We start from the raw sequence: 20,705 nt of genomic DNA on the forward strand, positions 1-20,705 counted from the left end.
GACAGCACGGGCAGGATGAGACCTCAAGATGTTCAACATGACGGTTTAGACCAGCAACTAACCTCTGAACACAAAACACAACATGCTGTGTGTGACAACACCTGACAAGACCTTGAACAGGATCTGCTGAAGGCCCAGAAACCAAGACAAGACTTTCCCCAAAACTAAAGCAATTGTTCCACAAAGTGTGTTTAGTGGAGCCAGAGCACCACGCCTCGGAGACAGATGGGAACCCCCCCTCAACAGTCTGATTTCCAAAAGCATCATCACTGGACGCTCTAGATTCTAGAAAGTGTCCTAAATTGTTCGCATATGCAAATCCAATTCTCATTATCTGGGAGCAGCCAGAACCTCGAGCTCTAAAATCATCAGAAATACAATTTCCTGATCAACAGTCGCTGATGATGAGTTGGAATGTAAAAATATTCATACTGTTCCTTCTCTCTTTGATTGGGTTTCAAAATGGAAGCAGGCCAGACTTTTAGGACTGTAAATGATCTGTGTTGTGGCAGGATTCTTGAGGTTAAGACACGATAACTGCATCTGCATCAATAAATCATCTGGGGGGGAAAAAATAACCCACAGTATCTGCAGGTCCGGACGTACATATGGATCCTGCAGCTACCTGCAAATGTCTGCAGTCACCCAACCTGGAGCGAAGCCAAGAGCAGCAGCAGCAGCAGCGCTGGCCGCTGTACAGCCGTCACACAGGTACAACACTCCGGCTGATATCAAACACCTGCCGTGCAACGCGGGATATTAAGGCCGAGTGGAGGAACAGCTTCACTGGCTGGTTGGCTGGCTCTTTCTCCCACCGATAACTGATTGGCTGGCCGGGCAAAACCGGAGGATGCGGTTCCTCTCTCCAGTGGGAAAAGCACAGCCGCCATCCAAGAGCCTGCTGTTTGCTGTTCTACCTCCCAGTCTCTGCAGTTAGACTGATCCAGGGTTCACAGTGGTGCACAAAAAAATCCCGAACTCTTCAGACTCTGTCATCTAGTCGATCAGCAGCCATCGGAACAGGATCTCCACATAGCTTTGATTGATTCAGTAAAACTCAGATACTTTAGCAGAAGTTCTGCAGATTCACCAGAGTTCTTCAACCAAATATATGTGCACACAAAAAGTAACCATAGTCTGGAAATTTGCTTTTCATCAACAATTAACCAAACAGGTTAATGTCTTAAGTCCTCGAACATCTGGAGATCTGGACTCCCTAACCCGCACTCGTTTGTGGAAAAGAGGACGCTCGTCCATTTCACTGATGTTCTTCTCTGTACTCTAAAAATCCCTCTGCGGCTGGTTCTTTTCTCTCGGCTGCTACGCCTCCCTCACATCAAGAAGCAACCAGACAGTTGTGACAATCAAAAGAGTGGAAAGTGCAGATATTGGCAGAGAAATCACCCACATCCAAAGAAGTAGAAATAGTAAAAGTGGTACAAAAACAAAGTAATTGTATATTAAGTCCCTGCAGTGTTGGGAGAAGTCAGAGGACCGAACTTGGTGACAAATTTCAGTTTCAACACTTTAAAAACACTTATTTTACTTCACTTGAAGCCAGTGCTGAATGAACAAAAGCAATTAGAGAGCTCCATGTACCCCGAAAGTGAGGAACAGTGCCGGTTTCCCTCTGCGTTTTAGTGTGACAAAGCAAGGACGGGAAAAAAAGGACAAAAGCATTTAATCCTGTTGTGTAAGTGCTATTCATGAATGTGAGGGATGAGGATCATGGCGCTGGGGAGGGCTCCAAAATCACTCTTTTCCACCTCCCAAGCTCCAAAGTGATTAAATTCATTAAAATCTCTTCAAGTAATTGCAGCTCATCTATGGCAGAGTAAATATTCAATTAATAGAGCCTTTTTAATAACTGTGATTTCTTCAACCCGCTGCACATAGCCTTGCATGTCTCCTCATCGTTAATTAAAAATTTTCTTTGGAGGTCAATTAAACTTCCTTTAACTGTTCATTAGCTATCATGCAGGGCAGCATGAGAATCTATTAAAAGACCAGTTCATCTCCCCCCTCATATATTTTTCATGCACCGCGGCACGGCGGGGGGGCTTAATCTGCCCCCCTCCCGGGCGGAACGCTGGGGCTCGGGCTCTCCCCGGGTTGTGGAGGTGGCGAGCCGAGGCCGGGCGGAAGCTCTTTACCGGTCTCCGTGGCGTGTTTGGCCAAGGCTGACTGGCTGCCAAACAGCCAGAGACGGAGCGGGGATGAATCAGCACTGACAAGGTGAAGCCGGCTTCATGTTCGCCGGCTGACAGCTCAGGTGCTCAGAGAGATGGAGACACAACAGATTACATTTAGGCCACTGGAAATGGAAGGGGAGGGACGGAGAAAGGAAGAGATAAAGGGAAAAAGGAAGAGAGAGTCTGAAATGGCTTTTGGAGTGTGGAAACTTTTCTTGCAGATAGAGGAGCGGAAGCTGCAGTTGAGTGGGTGTTTCTGGGAGCTGCTGGCGTGTGGCAGCTCCTAAAACTCTCCGAAAATGAGACTCCGAAGGCGAGCAGTAAATACAAGTGTTCCAAATTAAATGTGGACCAATTATGGGTCGCCTTGATGGTCTTGTTCGGCTTTGTTACCTCGGACACTGAGACCGTCCCCTTGTAAAACACGGCCCAAAAGATTGTTTGCGCAGGCGGCTGATTACGAGCCACGGTTAAGTTTTACTGGGAAACATCTTCGGACGGGTGAATGGGACGATCAGAGCCTCCTGAAAGTCACCCGAAGCGTGACTGTGGTGACATTGACTCATAAAGTGCAACATTTAACTGGAGACAGATGCTGTTTAACATGCTGTTAAATCGGGCCGCCTCCCTCTGGTGGCCGGAGGAATCATGACAGGAGAAGAGGAGGAAGTCAGCTGATCTGGGATGAACGAGGAGGGGTGATCGTGATCGGAGCGAAGGAGGAGGTGGTTCTGGGGTCGATGGATGGATCCACAGTGCACCACAATAGAGTTCAACACAGGGTGTTCAGAAGCCTTGAATTAAAGTGTTCACGACAGCAAAGGCTTCGCATTTTAGCCCAAACCCTCAAACGCAGCCTGACCCAGCAGATTTCTGGAGCATTCTGAGCCACATTGTGGAATGAAAATATTTCTGTTTTCATACTAAGTGGGTACTTAAAAAAGGATTGAAATGACTATTCAGATTGAAGGACTTGTATTATCACCTACTAAACCATACAAGCATACAAACCTGGGTAACCATGGCAACAAAAGTACTTTATTTTTAAAGGTGGTCGTCCTATTTTGTGCCTTAATTTCACCAAAATAATTCTGTCTGTACTTGTTGAAACATATGAATTAAAGCTTTACAGTATTCCTATGGCGATGTTCAGGGTCAGGTACACTCAGGAACATTTGGTTATTTTTCTGCTTCTGTTTGCAGCAGAACATCAATAAAACTATCCGAGGCCGAGCCAGGGATCTCTCAGACGGACTTCCTGTGAAACACTTGTACAATACTTTTCACACTCTTTAAAAAAAAACTTCTATCCAAAAATATTTGGTGTTTCACCAAATTTGGCAAGGTAGCACCTTAACATTACTGAAACACAACGTAAATATGTGGAAAACTGAAAACAGCCAATGAAATTTCCCAGAAAAATCTCTTACATGTTAGAATCAGAACGCATCATGAACCTGCTGATATCACTTTCACAAGCACGAGTGCGAGCGCTGATTCTGGAGAATACAGACAATAAAATGCGGACAAGAGAATCCTCCAAACTGACACATTACTGCAATAGTTTCTCCTCACAGAAGCTGTTCTTTTTGCCTGCTATGTCGCTTCGAGGGAAAACATCCACATATCGTCAGTCTTTGTGAGCTTTTCTGCAAACGCCGTGTCTGTTTTGCTGGCGGAGGACAGTCTCAAGGTGGCGAATCCCACCCAGACTCATTTGTCTCCGGCGCTGACATTGAGATGTAAACCTAAATATCACATCCTCCCCCTCCGCCCTCCCTCCCTCATTCTGAGAGATTTATCCTAATAGCAGTAAAATGGTGCCATTGTGAGCGATGTCCTCTCTCCGGACGCTCGGCGGGGCGGCCGCTCTCGGGGTGCGGCGGGCGGCCCCGGCACAGGGAGGGATTGTTAAATTCCACTTTAATTTCAAGCCCTGCCAACAGAGTGAGGGAACGAGCCAGGGAGTGTGCTCACATGTTTCCTTAACAGTTCTTTTATTGTATTCTCAGCATGTAGACGGATCTGCGATTCAATTCTGAAAGATTAAACTCCCAGATAAGAGACTCCCGGACCAAAACCTTATCAAACAATTCATCACAAGGGGTCTATCTGTTAGATGAAGACATCCACTGTAGCAGTGTAGCATGGGTGGTAATCTGCAATGCGTCCTATACGCTCTATCATTGCCCAAGGCTAACCCTGTTCTCGCTGCCGGAATATAAACATAAACTAATCATAACATTAATCTCACCATGCAAGTGTGCACTTTTGAAAGCAGCCCATCTGTGAAGGCTTCCCAATTAGCTGCTGTCATATGGCACAGCACGAACAGACTTCTGTCCTTGGTACACCACTGTACAGCAGAAGAAAATAAACAATATGCGGGACTAATCCGCTGTTAGGCGGCCGGATCTCATCTATAAAGCCCTTAAGATAAAGTTGGGCTTCTATTTTGGACGCAGAGCACGAGCATTGTGCATCCTTGAATGGGTGAATTGTGCTGTGTTTTATCTCCAGGAGAGCCTTCGTTAGACAAATAGCTCGCATTGTCCGCCAACACAAACAGTAGTTAGGAGCAATCGATCAGGGATATGCACACCTTATCAAAGCACAATACCGCTGGAGGAGCGGCCAACACAATCGCACAAGAGTCGCTTGGCAGAACAAGTCCAGAGGTGCGACCTTCGAGCAGCAAAGCAAAACGCTCGCATCAGTCAGGCACCGGCAGAGTGTGCGACTTACCTTGCGTCCGCCCGTGTTCAGCTTGATGGGCGTGAGGAAGGGGTCAAAAATCATGTGGCTGGTCTCAATGTTGACGGGCGACTGCCTCTTCCCCACCGAGCACAGGTTCCAGGCCGAGTTCACCAGCCCCCAGAAGGACGGCACTGCAGGACAGAAGGACAGAGCGGCTGCTTAGAGGCGAACATCTGCATCCGAGAGATAGCAGCTCACTCAATGAGTCTCAGTTCTCGTTCTTTTCTCTCTTTTTTTACATTCAGACCCAGCAAACGTATAGCGAGGTGGATGTAATTAGCAGGTTTCACTGATGTGTGCATTCAATTTTATGCAGCATAACTGAATGCTCCACAATGGCTTCATTTTACGAGAAATCATGCACTCCTAAAGGGCTTTTCATGTTTTTTTCAAGTCTCGGGATGATATGTTCTCCATTACTGCCGTGTGTCGTCTGATCATGACTGAAAGGACGCTCTGAGAACATACAGCATGACACACAATCTCATCTCAATGCATGCAGGAAGAAAGGAGAACAAATCACAATTCATTGAGATATAAAATTTAGACCCACTCGACGTTCGTTCTAAAACGGGAGATGATGCAGGAAAATTATTTGAAGTCTCAGTGCGTGACGCCACCGAGGCTCTATTCAGACAAAGATTCGAATGAAATGACGTTTGTTTACACAGTGGTGGACGACACACTGAAGATGCTGTCGTTAGCATGCCGGGCCATGAGGTGACGGTTGTTTCTTCCAAGTGCTTCATCTACAGATTTCCAGTTGTTTTGAAAAAGTTGTGTTTTCAAGGAGCGTTGTCATGTAAACAGAACCCCGAAACACGATTAAAGTTCTGTCTTTGCTCCGAGTCACGGCGGTGTAAACGGGACCTAAAGGTGAATCGGAGATCGATGCAGGAGAGGACAAAGAGGCTGCTGACATTTCGCTCCGCTTCAATCCAGAAAGAATTCGTCTTCCGTCTCACTGATCTTACGTCTGGATATGATTCACAGTCAAAGCATTGCGGCTCTGACAGCAGCGGCTCTGAAGATCATCTGCAGTGGGTTTTTTGTGTGGAAAGGTGTTTTTTTTTTTTTTTTTTGTAGTTTGAGGTGATAAATGTCACACTGAAATAAAAAGAATGTATCACATCCTAGCATGTCACCTGATGAGTGTGTCTTTCACTTCCCAGGAAGCCAGCTATGAATAAATCCCAAGACGATAGCCTGAGTGAGTCTGAGCGCTGCCAGACTTCCCACTGCCAACAAAGCCGGTTTATCTGTCTGTTTGATGCAAACAACACATTTTCAAACACCGAAACAAAGACTTCAGTGAATAAATCTATTGTAACTACTTCAAGTGTCGCAGGAAAAACGAAGGGCTACTTTTTACAAATCCATCCATCTTCTATAAAACTTCAGGAATGTCGGAGTTTGGAGACAATCCGAGCCTAACCGAGGATCATGGACAGAAGGACCAGGGCTTGCTGGATCTTGAATGACCAAATTGATCAGTGTGATTTGTTCAGAATCGGTCAGTTTCTCCTGTTATCATCCGGCAGGTGCAGCCCGGTCGTACAGACACAGCGGTTCGGTAAGAGGATCTCGGCTCGACATCAAGAGGCGGCCACAATCACCACAAATCACAGTCCCGTCATTATCGACTCTCAGCTTTTAGCAGTGAAATCTGCCGCGTCCCTCAAGCAGCGTCTTCCATTTAGCAGAGAGCGTTTACACAGAGATGACTCACTCGGACAGTTTTTTTGCTATGCAAATTCAAGTGAGATTTCAAACAAAAGTGGAAATAATTTGAAAATATGCAAATTCCTGGTGAATCAGAGGGAGAAACAGGCAGCGTGGAGTCAAAGCTTAAAGGCTTGGCAAGTCGGCGGGTCCTAGAAGAGCGGCGGACCGGCTCTACGTTTAAAGTCTCCGTCAAGCCAAACAGGTGGCGGCGTAATTATCACCCTTTCTAGAGTAAACACAGCGTCAGATGAGGAGGGTGTGCAGATTTCATGGTGTTTCCCACAAGGAATGAATATCAACTGAAAGCTTTTTTGCAAGTCCTTGAGAAAACACAGGTAAGCTGGTCAGAGCTGAGAATCATGCTCCTGATTGTTCTGGGAGAGATTTCCATCCCAGCCGTGTACGTGGACGCGAGCATCCCAGCGGAGGAGCAGCGCTCCAGGCCCTCAAACCCCGGCTTTGTTGATGTGCACGGCATCAGGAGGAGCCATATGGACGACACCAGAACAGCTTCGGGAGCTCTTACCGTCTCCCTTCCACCTCCACTCTACTGACAGATGCTTTCAGCGCTAAAATTAGCAGAACTGGAGAATCCAGACTGCTGTGCTGTAAGTTATAGATGATGGATTCTTCTTGCTGACCCTGATAGGTAAACGAACCTTGAAGCACATTACACTTTATCTTCAATGACATATTGATATGGCTGATCATGGTTTATCACTCAGAACTTAAACACTGGGTAGACGTCTCATCCAGACCAGGTTTTTGTCTCAGGGGTTAACTTCAAGTCAAGTCAATTCTGGGCCCACTCAGACTCCACCTTCCTCCACTGGCATTTCAACATAAGTCATCATAACTATGCGGAAGATACAAATCTCCAAAATCTTCTTTCCAAAGGTAAAGCTGAAGCTTTAGGAGAGACTAAAAGATCAAGATGTTTAGCGCGTCCAGCGGCCTCGTTGCTGAAAAATTAAATCTGTCCTGCCTGGTGATTTGTTTTTAAATTGATTTAAAACTGTTTTTTTCAGAGTATATACATTTTTCTCTTAATTTTATTACTTTAAATAAGTTTTCTCTTTGAAAAATGATCCCGCCAGATTTAAAAAAAGATTTTAACTGAATGAAATGACTGTCTGTCATGATAAACTCCTCTCTGCTGGAAACACTTCACTGTGTCCACAGTCTGCTCTGTCGCCCCTCAGTGGCCAAGAAATCAAATTAGCTTATTTGTTATTCTATTCTACTTTTATAATGCTTTTACTCTGCATTCCGTTAGGAGTGCAAAGCCCCCTCAGCTTTATGAAACAATTACGAGCAGTAATGCATTTTACTGAAGCAGAATATGTATTATTCCTGGGTTTTTAAGATGCCTTGCTGGAGGGATCCAGCCCACATTGTGGTTTTGGTTTTGGGTGACAGTTTATCATGAACATATTACTGATTAATAATAATTTCCAAACCAAGTGTTTCTGTACCGTTCATACTTATGCATAATGCAAAGAGAAGAGCTCCACTGAGTGCAGAGCTCGCTAATCCAATTCATCTGTTCTTTTTCACTTTTGGCCATCAGGAACATTCAAATCAAATATTGGCTCAGAAGACGACGGTACTTTCAGCCAGCAGTTCATCCACGACCCTCCACATGCATTTAAGCCTCACCTGCAGCTTATGTATTATTTATAGAAGCTATACAGATAAATTGGCTCCCCTCTCCCCTCTCGAATGCCCTTTAAAAGTCAGTGTGACCATCGCCATGTTTCAGATCGCTCTCTGAATACCTGGCTGTCAGACTGTAGCTCCAGTGTGGTGGCCGTGCTACAGTCAGACCGTAATCACACAACACTGAGTCACGTTGCAATAAAAAGCTCGTTCTGCAGGCGGGATTTCTCCGAGCTGTCAATACGTTGACTTTATCGCAAAGCAGATCTGTGCTTTATGCAATATGCCTGAAAAGCTGACCTCGAGCGTCGTGTTGACGCCGACTTTCGCAGAGTCCTCGCACACCAGGGGGTGAGTTGCTGCTTTTATGTGTGTCAGCGAAACGTGGTGGAGTCAGCGGCAGCGAGCACAGTCAGCTCTGGAACCGTCGCGAGCCAGCCAGCTCCGGCAAGCACCTCAACGTTTCAGCCCATCGCGCCGGATCTGGACATTCGGTACGGCGGCCGCTCAGGGTCTGCGCGGCGCTCGTCAGAAAGCCGCTCCGTGAACCGTGACGTTTGACCGAGATGCAGACGGAGTCCCCGGGGGCTCCGAGCGAGGTTGAGAGCGGTGCTGGTGGCAGCTGGAGCAGCAGGCAGTTTGGAGCGAGAAGAGGAATCAGGCAGGACGCTAATCCTGGCCAGCAGGACGGAGACACTTTAAAATGATTCAATTAAACTTAACCTCGAATAAAAAAAACAAACTTTTAACTTCGACAGAAAAGATCTTCAAATAAATATCAACATTCTATCTTCAAATAAGAGGGATAATTTGAATGGACGAATAGCAGTGATTTGTTTTATATGGTGATTCATATCAATACCGTGAACAGTGAACTCAGCATTTGGTGAAAACTGAGGTAGAAACTGAGCGACAGTCCCAGACTGAAGAATATCAGACCAAAAGTTGTTTATGTGTCAAGCAAAAGTAAAAAAAAAAAAAGAAAAAGAAAAGGCAGTTACTGCGACAGTAAGACGTTCCGGTATACTGTGACCTCTGCAGCTGTAAGACATTGTGTAATGATGAATTACTTTTAAAACATTGGGTGGAAGATTCATCAAACTTTCATCAAAGAGACTTTGATATGAGCTCACAGTAACAGTTCCTTCATAAAAGGCCTCACTAATGGACCTACAGCAGCGAGAATCAAGCACACACTCTCGTCACACACTCTCCATCCTTTTATACGACTTGCTTTCTCAAATGGCTTTAAATTGGATTTCGGATAAAACTTTCTTGTAACTTTTTTCTTATTTCATTATCATCAATATAAACTCCTAAACAAGTTAACATTAGTTCTGCTGATTGAATGTGTTTGTAAAAGTGTGAGGACTGCTTTAGGAAGCAGTTTTCTAAACAATCAGAACAGTCGATCACAATGAAGGACAAGATAAAAACTACTTTACATACTTTAAATGGAGGACCACCATTACATGATGCTGCCACCACCATGCTTTGCCACAGAGACGTCTCGGAGTCGAACACAGTTCCTGTTAACTCTAAAGAGGCTGTAGCTGGTGGATTACATGTGGACTCTCCGTCATTAAAACCTAATGACAGGCCTGTTCTTCCTCTGCATTTTTTACTGACCCTCATCTTTCTGGCCTGCTCCTCGCTTTGGCTCGGGAGAGTGAACTGTGGGAGTCCTGGAGCTTTCAAACTGTTTTCTTTTTTACTGTTTGCAGTTCTGGAGGCCACTGCGCTCCTGGGAATTCTCTGAGCTTTAAAAATGGTTTTGCACCGATGCCCTGATCCGTGCCTCTGAGCAGCTTCATCCTCTGAGAGTTGCCGGGTCTGTTTGGCTTTGTTTTCCTCCTCACTTCCACGATGGATCATGACACTTCATGCACAGGTGTGAGCCTGACACAAATACAACCCGTCTGCGCCTCTTCCCAAAAGGTCTCAACAGGAAACAACTGACTGCAAATCAGATCAACTCCACAGACTCTAATTAGTCAATCCTGTCAGTTACTGAGAGCAATTTTAATTTTTCTTAGATTTACAGCTGTTTTTCTAAGTTATACATGCAGCTCTGAGCAGACCCTGAGACGATGAAGCTTCCTCAATCTGTAATTGATTTAAAAAAACACACAGGAAGTGAAGTTCTTCATGAGGGGAACAATCTCTCGCCTCCATTGACACAGAGACGTTGGTGATGAGTTATCACTCCCAGCTGTTTAGCTTCCATCTACAAAGTCCAAAATATGTTAAATCCTCCCTTGAGATCAATAGTTTTTATCTCAATATTATTCTTTCCAATGTACATTTCCGGCTAGAAGTTTATCTCTGGGCAGCACTAAATGGTTTTGGTCGTTATCAACAAAGCTCCAGAAGCAGAAGTACTGACTGGGCTCTTCGTCTTCTCCTTCCTGTAAATCAGCCTTGTGAGTTCGCAGCCAAACGCCATGAATGCGAGCCACTAATGAGACGCCGCACGACAGCCGCCTGACAAACAAGCGTGGGGCTTTTGCCAGAAACGTACAATCACTATCTGTCTCTCTGAGGCAGGGGAATCCAGACGGAGCCGTCGGGACGACCGGAGTCGTCATTTGTTAAAAGGCAGCGGTGAATTAAAGAGTTACATCTTTCATCCGGGTCGGGTCGTTCGAGAAGGACGGAGCGGGAAAGAAAGACCTCTTCTGATGCAGAATCCTTCAAGAAAATGACAGGAAATCCATGAGCGGAATGGGGATTGGAGTACGGGCCGATCGATCCATTAAGCCGCTGCCCCTTGTCGTAAATGTACACATAATTATTAGACGCTGATAGATTCCTGAATGTAACTGCGACGGCAAGGGACATCACTCACTGCTGACAGAGGCACGAGCAGCGCTGTCAATAACACACACATACGCACACACACAAACACACACACGCCTATATTTCACTCGGTGGCCACTCACGACCACTTTCATTCCTTATTGGCTGGCGGTAAAAGTGGACAGGGATAGATGGTGTGGCCTTTTGCAGATGCCAGACTGAGTAGATGTGCAATCGAAAAGGGCGACTGAGGGGAGGGTACTTGTGTTTCAGGTCTTATTTTTTTTCGAATAAAAAATTGTTTGATTTCACATGATGCAATACAGTGGTGAGATATATTTAGACAATGAAAAGTGCAATGTATTGAGCACTAAATACCTGATTCATGCTTTATTTTCCTATTGTGAAGCCTGTGCATATGTTCCTTCTGTTCCTCCTTGAGTTTATTCCATTTCTGTTCTTCCAATAGAAAAAGTATTCTCGTATCGGGGAATCTCTACTATTCACTACAAGCTTAGAGAATTTGGCTTTTCGAAGTGGCAAAAATGTAACCACGTTGTGCAGAAATGCTTGTTATTTTGGAGAACAGTAAGACTCCAGTGGCACTTGTTCTCCGCAGTCGCAGGTCATTGTTGAGTTTAATGGAATGGGTGTTTCTGCACAGATAAATCCCGCAGCAGCCGGAAGCCAGAGCGTGGCGTGGGACGCGCTGTTTGCAGACTAATTACGCGGCTGCCTCAGCCGGGTCTGAGGTGCTCGCCGGGTCCGAGGTGCTCGCCGGGTCCGAGGTGCTCGCCGGGTCGCCCCTGCGGGCTTATTACAGTTCAGGCCTGTGCTGGAGGTGGGAGCCGAAGCCCGACGAGAACCTCGACCAACTATTAAGCCTTTCGATAATTACTTCCACGGACAAGTATCTCACAGTTAGCCACACGATGGTAAATCCGAGGCCTGGGGAGCGCCACAGCCTCTCCAGAAGAGCGCTAATTGACTCTTCGCAGGCAGAACCGAACCAGGGCAGAAGCTGCATCCACGATCAGAAAGGCGTCTAAAATTACAGCACAACGATAAAAGTCAAAGACAACCGCCGATCCCCAAAAGGACACTCAATGAGATGAATGCCGGTGAACACACGTACGCACACACACACCTACACGCATGAAGACACAGCGGTAGAAAGCCGGGTCGGAGGCTGCAGAGGTGTGCATTTCATTAAACGGGTCCAGGAACAGAGATAGCCTTAATGAAATGTCTTTATTCTGTCAACTGGATATGGATGAAAAGTTAGAGTAATAGTCTCTAGGAAACTGGAGGGAATTGGCAAAATGCAAAGACACACACACACACACACACACACACACACACACACACACACACACACGCAGCTTCTTGGACGAGCATCAAGAAAAAGCCTCCCTTTGTAAATGCTGATGCAACGGCGTGCGGCGGTGGGGATGGATGCCGCACCGAAGGAGGCTGAACAGCTTGGGGGATAAACGCTTACTCAAGCAAGTATGTAAACCAACATCTTAATGATAATGAATGTCTAAGAGCAGCATTAAAGGAGCTGTCATCTTCCGCGAGCTCTCAATTTGAGGGATGGTGCCAGGCGCCGCGGGGTCCATCTTGTTTCTCCACTCGGGGGGCATCTTAACAGCGAACACAAGAAGGTACGCTTCACGCCAAACCTCTGGACGGGGATCTGGTGAAGAACATTTATTAGAAAGTTGTCGCGGCTGTTTGTCTTTAGGCAGCGGGACCTTGGTGAGAGCTGAAATAGACTCTTCATGTTTGGTGTCACTGCTTTAGATTACTCCAGCAAAAGTCTCTGAGGGGAGGGAGAAGTCTGGTATCTGCTGCTCTGCAACATTCATCATTAAGCGCCTCGGATCTTATAATAAATGCACGAATTCAATTTCAACAATTCAACAAAGAAGATCATTTGCATTTAGTAAAAATGAGGGGATAGATTATTTCAAGTGGACCAGATGTTCCTCTCAGCTGTTATTTGGATGTTGTTGTTTTCATAATGCGGCGGATTCCTCAGTTTTTTACAGACCTGAGCCACAATCTAAAGCTTTCTTTAATTGTTTTCATCAGTCATTTATGAGTCGCTGTGCACGGGCCTCAAAGCTTTTTGAAACACCGGTGACGCTCAGAAATGATGTTATCAGTGCGTGTGACAGGAATGCACAAGGTTCCTTGTTAAAAGCTGAGAAAGGTTTACCTCGCTGAAGCTAACAAACTGAAAAAATAAATGGCTAAAAGAAAGTCATAAGAAAGTCCAAGCAAACTGTCTTCACTTTCTGTCATATTACTGATAGGAGAAGAGAGCGGCGGCGTTTGCACCCAGTAAAATGCAGATCTGAGTCAGCTGATCCTTCTTTTGTTGCTTGTTACTTGTGATGGAGACATCCCCACTTTTCACAATCCTCAAACCTTTGAGCAAAAGTCGTCGTTCTCTGTGGAGCAGCAGCGGCTGCTGCAGGTGAGGCGCTCCGTGTCCTGCTGGAGACTTTTATCACCCGGTCCGCAGCAGTCTCATTACCACACTTCATCAATAGCCCTCTTTTTATCAGCTGTGGCATTAGCGCTAATGGGGCTAACACCGGCGCTGCTGTCGATTAGCTGAACTGACCGTAAATCACCGGGCGGCTATTACAGGCAGGATGCTGCCGGAAACTCCCACGTCTTTCAAGATGCTCGCATCGAGTGAAGAGGGAGCGGCACTTCAGCTCCAGCAAGACGGAGAGGCGGGGAGAGGAAACATCCACAGCGGCGTTAGCTAACGTTCGTATGATCACAGAGTATGAGAGTATACAAGTATGAGAGAGAAATAATCATCAAACTATCAACCACATCAGCTAATATAAAGAGATTTGTATTCTTTATGAAGTTTAAGCAGTAAAGAAATGAAACAGAGCCTATCAGGCTTCCATATAAATTCCTCAAAATTAGGACAGACCCTGAAGCAGTCCTACCTCAGGTCTGTGAACCAGACTGGGAGAACTTCCTCCCAGGCTTCCTGCTCATATCTTCACATGAAGCGACAATGAGATTGACATTTGGAAGTCCGTTGCCAAAAATCCTACGACTTCCTTATGAAGTCCCTGTGAGTATTTGTGACGTTCCCCCGAGGCTTTCTCGACTGGGTACAAGCCTAATCAAATTTGTCTTCCTGTGACGGGGAACATCTGTGCCAAATTTAAAGGAACTCCCTGAAGGTGTTCTGGAGATGTGGCATTAGCATGGATGGGATGAAGAGAAAACCGAGAGCACAACGCCTCCTGGCTGCTGCCGCTGCTGCAAGACATTTTACAGAAAGTACATCCAATTTTATCAGTGAATTAGGCCGTGGGAGAGAGTTTGGAAAATTCACTGACCGAGCAAAAAAGTATAGAAAAAAATCACATCTTATCATATTTGAGGAAATGTATCAGAAGCATGAGATTTACTTATGAAAGGTGAAATCTGACAGATCTGGGCAAAAAGCCTATCGCTGCAGAAATAAACAGGATTTGTGAAACTTTTAGCATGAATGTTTTTACAAACTCGGCACATCGTGACACAGTGTTTCATCGTCTTTGTTTTTGTTCCAGATAATGATCACATTAACACACCCCTTTCAAAACATGGGAATGACAGAGAAATGAGCAGAAAAACTGTTCACTCCAGCCGAAGTGTTCATGTGTGGAATCAACATTTCCAAAACTGTGAACAAAATAAAAACAGCTGGTATTTTGACTGAAAATGTCCAGGTTCTATCTTCTTTATAATTTCTACCCCTTGTAACGTCGGCACTGTGTACGAGCTTGATTCAGACTGAAGTGGTATTTAGTCCTGCTTGGAACCCAGTAAATGAAAAGGACAGTCTTCTGCAGCTCCACACGGTGCTGCGGTTCCTCCAGGGAATCCATGCCGGCAGAGTCGGGCAATCAAATCGAATTCCCTCCTCAGTCGGAGCAACATTACAGCCCGAGTGAAGGAAAGAAAGCCCAACTTCCTGCTCTGGAACGGCAGCAGGCACGTCTCGCTTCTCGCTCCTGAAGCTCTGCTGCTTCTCACAGCTTCTTTCAGCTCAAACCGCTTTCAAGTTAATAAATTATTAAAACATCAATTATTATGTGTAATTTTCTTTCTTCTTTCTTAATTTTCCAGCGCTGCTTGACCTCTAATATGAAAGCCGCTACAAAATGACTTTGGAACACTTTGCATTTGTCACAGCCAAACGCGTCAGGGAATTTGCACTTGAACGTGGGGGCAGGAGCACCTGAAGGCAGCACGGATCCGCGGAGCGCCATTGGCGGGCGACAGTGGGTCTTGTTTGTGCTTGTCCTGTGACGCCGGGCTAATCCTGCTGGCCCAGCACGGCACAAAGGCCTCATTAGCGGCGGCCGGTCGACAGAACAATAAACATGCCAGTCAAGCTAACTCCTCCTGTCATGTTGTTAATGGTCGGGGATATACAAGCTGGCGGCCGGCAGACTCTCGGGGCGCTTGGGGGCGGAATAACAAACACCGAGTCCCCCGGAGGTGGGAAGGGGAGCACAGCTCTGCTCTGGAGACACTCAGGTGTTTTCTGTGGGACACTGCTTGTTTTTAGGGAGTTCAGAGGAAGCAAGATGTCACGTCAGATTCCCCAGTGGTCGAATGGAAATCAGTTCTCTGTGAGAAGACGAAATATCTCAGTGGTCAGATGAAGACAAGTGGACGTGAAAACAGAGCGCTCTATCAAATGTCTTTAACAGTCACACACGTCCTCCTGATGTCTGCGTTCACAGACTTAAAAATGTAGAGGCTACTGGTCGTTGCAATTTCACACCCTTCAAAATAAATAAATAAAAATATATTTTACTGTATAAAGTATGAAAACTACAAAGGAACTTGAGCAAACAGGCTTTGTATCCTCTTTAAAATGACTGACTGAATGATCAGGATGGGTTCAGACCCGTCACTACCACAAAGCTATGAAATGCAGATGTCCAATACCAGGCGGAAGCGTTTGATTGGCATTTACATACGCTCTCAGATAAACAGCAGTAAATCAGTCCGCTGGAACAGACTGTTGTTGTCTCAAAAGGCCAGAGCTTCATCAGCAAACCAGCAGCTTGATTACTCGCTGATTACTCATCTCTTCTCACACAATGCCAACCACCAACTTACTTGATAATCAGTAACATGTTAGTCAATGACATTAAGGACACCAAGCTGGCTTCATAAATATTGTCTGAGCTCTTGAGTAATTTAGGTAGATTGCACAGGAAGTGTGACTCTGTGACGGAGAAGTGAGCTTTCCAGGGTGGACAATGGCAAATGCATCTCTTCAAGCCCCTTCAGACTGCTGCCACTGAACTGACAGCAAAGGTAAACCCAGCACAAAAGGAAAATCTATCAAATACAGAACTCCCTAGATTTTACGAATATGACAACAGCAATTTTCCAAACACTGAGGCCGAAATGCTTTCTGATGGAACACTTTGAATTGACTCTATATTTTGAATCGCTCTGTTCTTTTGCTATGACTGTTTTTAATGTGAAGACAGAGGTACAATGGATGGATGGACGAACGGACGAAGCTCTGTGGTACATGAACTGGTGACATGAATCATCTTTCTGCATCTGATTTGTGATGGACAGATTAAATTTGCCCATTGTCAGGTAACTCCAATGTGGTCAAAGTATTTGTAGACAGATGTATAACTCTGCTGGAACATCTCAGGCTCTCTTTGTTGGACCTGTAACTTTCCAGGTATGAACTCCTGCCCGGGTCTTGTTGGGACAAGCGTTTAGACCCGTTTACCTTGAACAGGATAAGGTTGTAAAAAGTCTAAGCACTGGGACTTAATGTGTCCTCAAACGGCATTAATCTAAAGCCAGAAGGTAAAATAAATGGCAGGACTGCTGGGAACCTGCTGCAGAATTACTTTGCTCCTTGGTTTTGAGATAGAAAAAAGAGACAGTGCTCCGATCTGATAATCTCCGTGCACTCCTGTGAATATTAATGAAGCTGATGGAAACATCATTACCATTTTCTTGCATTTGCCTTGGCCTGGCTTTCTGATGGAAACATAGCTAATGACACCTGCGGTTAAACAAACCCACAGTAGCATTCTGGCGGCGCATTAGCAACTTGTCCTTAACAGTCTTCCCCCTCAGAGCCATGCAGAGGCACAGAGAGCGTGCCAGTCATTTGCTCTATTAATTACAGGTAGATCTGTGAGGGCAGGCGTCGGACTGCGTTTAGAAGGCCAACCGCAGATTGATAGACACCTTGCGACTTGTGGCCAACCTGCTTTCATCCCCTGGAGCTTCCTCCGACAGGTACGAGCAGAAAAACAACTGCAGTAATAATTACCTTCAGCTAAGAGATACACAGCTCTGCCAATCTGTCCTGGAGATAATCTGTCTCTTGCAGACAGCCAAACAGGTGAACATCTTGTTTGGGAAGCAAGCAAAAAATGGCTGAAATGTGTAATGATCCACTTTTGAAAAAAAAAAAAAAAAAATAGAAAGAAAAAAAAAAGACTTGGCGATATTGGCTTAATGCGCTGCGAGGGGGGTTTACACAGCAGAAACTACAGAAACAGCCTGCATGCAGCAGAATGAGACTGAGCTCCAGCTTTCTCTCCAATTTCCCACAGTTTTGTGTCTCCATTTCAATCACGACAGGGTGCCGGCGCTCCTCGACAGTCCATGTCATTACATTTTATTGCGGTCCGCCGGGCTACGTGGCGAGCATGTCCGAGCAGGCGTGTACGTGGGTTTCAAACCCCTGCGAGAGTGTGAGGGGGTCTATAATCTCTGCTTCGTTCCTCTCAGGTCTGTTCTTAGTCTAGCCGAGACTCGGACTCCTGAGTTCACGTGGATGAAAGAGGAACATGATTAAAACTCGGAGTGGCGAAGAATGCAACCCTCAGGGGGGGAAAATGAAGCATCTCTGGAAGAGAGCTAAAGTAGCCGCAAAATCAGCTAGCTATGGGCTTTTGGCTTGGTTTTGTCACTAAATCCAGGCTACGGGGGGGGGGGGGGGGGGGGGGGGGGGTATACAAGGTATAAACCATATGCGATATAAATTTGGCCCACGGTAGGGATTTTGGTCAAACCGCCCAACCGCAGTAGCACATTACGTCCACTAGGTGGCAGTAATGCAGCTTTTTAGATGCCCGGTTCCCCGAGGAAGAAATACACAACAACAGCGATGGCGATTGGTGTAAAATCTATAGCAGCGATCTGTAACTGGCGGCCCGCCGGCCGAACAATAATACCTGGCCGCCAGATGATTTAGAGAATCTAAGGCAGCTGCTTCACGGAGGCAGTAACTCCGCCCACCAACCTGTCAGCATCCAGCTCCTCCTGAACCTCCTTCATTGCCTGTGAAACACCTGAAACCCTCTGATTCAGAGAACAACCTGCAGCTCCTGCTGCCTTCAGGGACGCTTCGTAAAAGTAGCTGCTGATGGCGGTGCCTCAGTCAGCTGTTAGCTTAGCTGTTAGCCACCTACAAAAGGGGATCAGTCAAAAAAAATTGGCTCAACGCCAAATCAAGTTGCCGACCCTTGATCTATAATCTGGACATAGTTTGGATTCAAAGTAACTTGACTTCTGTTATTTAATAGTGTAAAAACTATTTCCTGCTATGCTTTCACCATGGGCTATGGTAACCTTTAAAAGACTTTTATGCTGACATTTATATATCAAATTATACCGTGATATATACCTTCTACCGTATAAGTTTCAAATTGTACCGTGATATAAATTTTAGGCCATATCGCCCACACCTAATCCAGGCCTTGAGATTCCAGGCCAAACTGATTTGACTCAACACCGGGGCTGCTGACCATTCCAATCAAGACTGATCAGGATCTTATCCAAACCTGCTACCAGCAACAAACATGCTGGTCAAAAGATAAATACACAGACTTCCCAATCAGAACTACAAATATGTCTTGTTTTTCCTTAACAGGGACTAATTCCGGCCAGTTTTTGGGACAATATATAACCGAAGATGCCTTAAAGTCCTTCCCCAAATGCTGCCTCCACAAAGCACACCGGACAAAGAAGCACTGGGTGAAAAGGGTCACAGAGAAATCCAGTTCTGGGTCCAGTCGGCTGAGTTACGGCCCTTGTTTCTGATCAGACTCGAACCGTTGACCCTGAGCTGGAACACAGAGAGCAGCTGAGTCCTGTTCAGAGTTTGAAGATACAATTTGCAGCACTCTGTCTGTTCTCTGGTGGTTCACTGCTCTGAGTTCACTCATATAAAACACTCTGACCAAACTTTAGGGCAAGCCAGTCCTTTCCTCCTTTGATCACCATTAACCCAAAATTAAATGTGTTTTTTAAAGGGGCTGCATTAATTAACAACAATACAAAATGAGTAAAAGCAGCCACCTCCATGAACTTGACAAATGTTAAATATAAAGCTGGAACAGAACTATTAAAACGTAGCTGGAGGCTTGATTAATGGCTGATGGCGAGGAGCTGAATACATCTCGTCTCAGCACCAAACCGTGCAGAGAAAGTCAACGTCTGCAGTGATACGTTATACCTTCAGCTTCCACACCGGTCCAAACATCTCCCGACCAGCACGTGAGGAGAAGGCAGACTTTGGCCAATAATGTGATTATTCTTTGACTTCAGAAAGAAAAACCTTTACTAAACAGTTTTTTATGCTCATCTGAGTTTGGGCTTTAAGGCAGCAGTGAAAGCACAGCGGTGTAAAAGGGCGCGCTCACTTTATGACACCACAAAACCAGAGAAGCAAAATGAAGTCTTTGTAACTTTATTTTCCACTATAGGGCTTTCCACGCTCAGTCATATCTTCATCAAGGACAAACAAGAGCTCCTGTAATTGTGATTGTATAACTCACATTTTCACCTGTACAAAACCCAATCCAGGCAGATTCTCCATCGACAAAGTCAGTTTTTTCAAAGAATGGGACATCTTTAAAATCTGCCTTTTGACTGACGAACCTGTTCTAGGCTAATGAATCCATCCCTTTATTCATCTTTTCTGTTTTTACCCCCTCCCTTTCTGTCATAAGCTCAGAATTTAAAAAAAAGGAGAAGACCTTCACACAGAAAAGAGAGAATTACCCATGCTAATCTCTTGGCTAAACGCCTGATAAGGTCCGGTAATAGAAATCATTGTGTCGTGCATTCATGTATCCGAAAAGCAGACTTCAATGCCGACAGACAATGAGAGCCCATACAGCATGCCGCGTCTTCTTCTCGGGCTCATTTCAGAGGGGAAATAATATTAATAATGGCTCTTCTTTGACTCCGGCTGCCACGGCGTGGGTTGTTTTAAGCATAATGGCAGCTGAGTGACAGCGCGGATGCTCGCTCGTCCCTCTCTTTCCCACACCCACTCGGGCACACAGACGCGCTGTCCCTGCTAATGAAGCGATAGGGAGTATTAGAGCTGAAAGCCCAGGCTGCTTGCTGTTGTCGGCCCGGTATTAAAAACCTCTTCTCTCCCACTGGTGACATGAAAGTGTCACCCACCCTCTCGTGGCGCCGAGCAGGCTGCCATGCGACCTGCACCTAATAATAATGTGATTTGCTCAAGATCGC

General features: G+C 45.7%; 1 protein-coding gene across 1 annotated transcript in view; it reads right to left on the bottom strand.

The window, feature by feature from the left end:
• ca10a (carbonic anhydrase Xa) overlaps positions 1–20,705 on the bottom strand; it is a 208,579-nt gene that overhangs the window by 112,096 nt on the left and 75,778 nt on the right. Inside the window, exon 3 of the mRNA XM_030097378.1 lies at positions 4,938–5,080. Within this exon, the coding sequence (XP_029953238.1) occupies positions 4,938–5,080 (143 nt within the window). The remainder of the gene's footprint in view (positions 1–4,937; positions 5,081–20,705) is intronic.

Source organism: Salarias fasciatus, chromosome 8, assembly GCF_902148845.1.
Source record: "Salarias fasciatus chromosome 8, fSalaFa1.1, whole genome shotgun sequence".
Classification (NCBI taxonomy): domain Eukaryota; kingdom Metazoa; phylum Chordata; class Actinopteri; order Blenniiformes; family Blenniidae; genus Salarias; species Salarias fasciatus.